Source organism: Cucurbita maxima, unplaced genomic scaffold (assembly GCF_002738345.1).
Source record: "Cucurbita maxima cultivar Rimu unplaced genomic scaffold, Cmax_1.0 Cma_Scf00014, whole genome shotgun sequence".
Classification (NCBI taxonomy): Eukaryota; Viridiplantae; Streptophyta; class Magnoliopsida; order Cucurbitales; family Cucurbitaceae; genus Cucurbita; species Cucurbita maxima.
Genome location: NW_019272030.1, coordinates 4246477 through 4247878, shown reverse-complemented (window position 1 = coordinate 4247878; position 1402 = coordinate 4246477). Strand labels below are relative to the sequence as shown.

General features: G+C 42.4%; 1 protein-coding gene across 1 annotated transcript; it reads left to right on the top strand.

Annotated features, from left to right (window-relative positions):
• On the top strand, positions 1 to 1395 carry LOC111489456 (allene oxide cyclase, chloroplastic-like). The gene is made up of 3 exons (XM_023137675.1): positions 1 to 316; positions 400 to 521; positions 898 to 1395. Exons 1-3 carry the CDS (start codon positions 97 to 99, stop codon positions 1297 to 1299), a joined length of 744 nt encoding a protein of 247 aa, XP_022993443.1. The 5' UTR covers positions 1 to 96; the 3' UTR covers positions 1300 to 1395.
• The last annotated feature ends 7 nt before the right edge of the window (positions 1396 to 1402 follow it).

Below are 1402 nucleotides of genomic sequence, written 5' to 3'. Positions count from 1 at the left end.
AATCCCAATCCCTTCGTTTTCTTTTCTCTCAGAACACTTTTTTCTTCCACTTTCTCTCCATCCAAACTCCAAAATCGGAGATCGAAATCATCGTCCATGGCAACTTTGCGAGCAGTTTCCAACTCTGTGCGATTATCCTGTGCGAGTCCGACTAATTCCTCTGTTAATCGGCCTGTTTCCATCAAGCTTCCTGGTCAATTGTTCACTCAGACCTCCAAGCTCTTCTCCGCTCCGAAGAAGAATCTGAGTTTCTCCACATCTGGAAGATCGTTCTCTTGCCGTAGTCAGGGCAGCGCCTCTGATTCTCCTAATCCGAGTGAGTTTTTAGGTTTTTTCAATGAATCGACATTTGTTTTGGAGGATCTGTGTGGATTTTGATCGTTTCTTTGATTTCCGTAGGTAAAGTTCAGGAACTATATGTTTATGAAATCAACGAGAGAGATCGTCAAAGTCCTGCATATCTTAAGTTAAGCCAGAAGAATACGAATGCGCTTGGCGATCTGGTTCCCTTTACGAACAAAGTAAGTGAGCTTGATGATCTGTTTATCTTCTATCCTTTGATTTTGAATTCACTGAATCAATTTTCGTTCTAGAGTATTTTCTATATGTAGTCTAGTCTTTAGGGAATCGTAATTTTCCGAGAAGAAAATCTGAACAGAATGCTTAGATTCATATGAGAGCTAGTATTTTTATTTCGTCGGAAGATTTTTCTTAGTGAATATCAATCTCACTTAGCGCCATCGAAAAGCGAGGATTTCTCTGCTTAGTCTCTGAATTAATGTCCTTGTTCTTCGTGGAAGATTCCCGATGGTCAAGCAAGAAAAAGTAGAAAGAAGCACGTTCATAATAGTTTATTAATTCTTTTCCCCCATTTACTTTTTTTTTAATAAATTACAGCTATACACCGGAGACCTACAAAAACGGGTAGGGATAACGGCAGGGTTGTGCATATTGGTGCAAAACAAACCGGAGATGAAAGGTGACCATTACGAGGCCATCTACAGCTTTTACTTTGGGGATTACGGTCACATAGCGGTGCAGGGGCCTTACCTCACCTATGAGGACACGTACCTGGCTGTGACTGGTGGGTCAGGGATTTTCGAAGGTGTGAGGGGTCAGGTTAAGCTGCAGCAGATCATATTCCCTTTCAAACTCTTCTATACCTTCTACTTGAGGGACATTGGGGACTTGCCTGCCGAACTTGTTGTAAAGCCCACCGAGCCCAGCCCAGCTGCTGAGCCCACCGCAAATGCCAAGGCTTGCCACCCTCATGCCACCATCTCTGGTTTCACCGACTAGGGTTGGGTTACTGAATCGAACCCGGTCGGCTTGGGTGGTGGTTTCCTTTGTCTATTTTGTAAACCAATCTTTTTTTTTTTTTTTTTTTTTTTTTTTTTTTTTC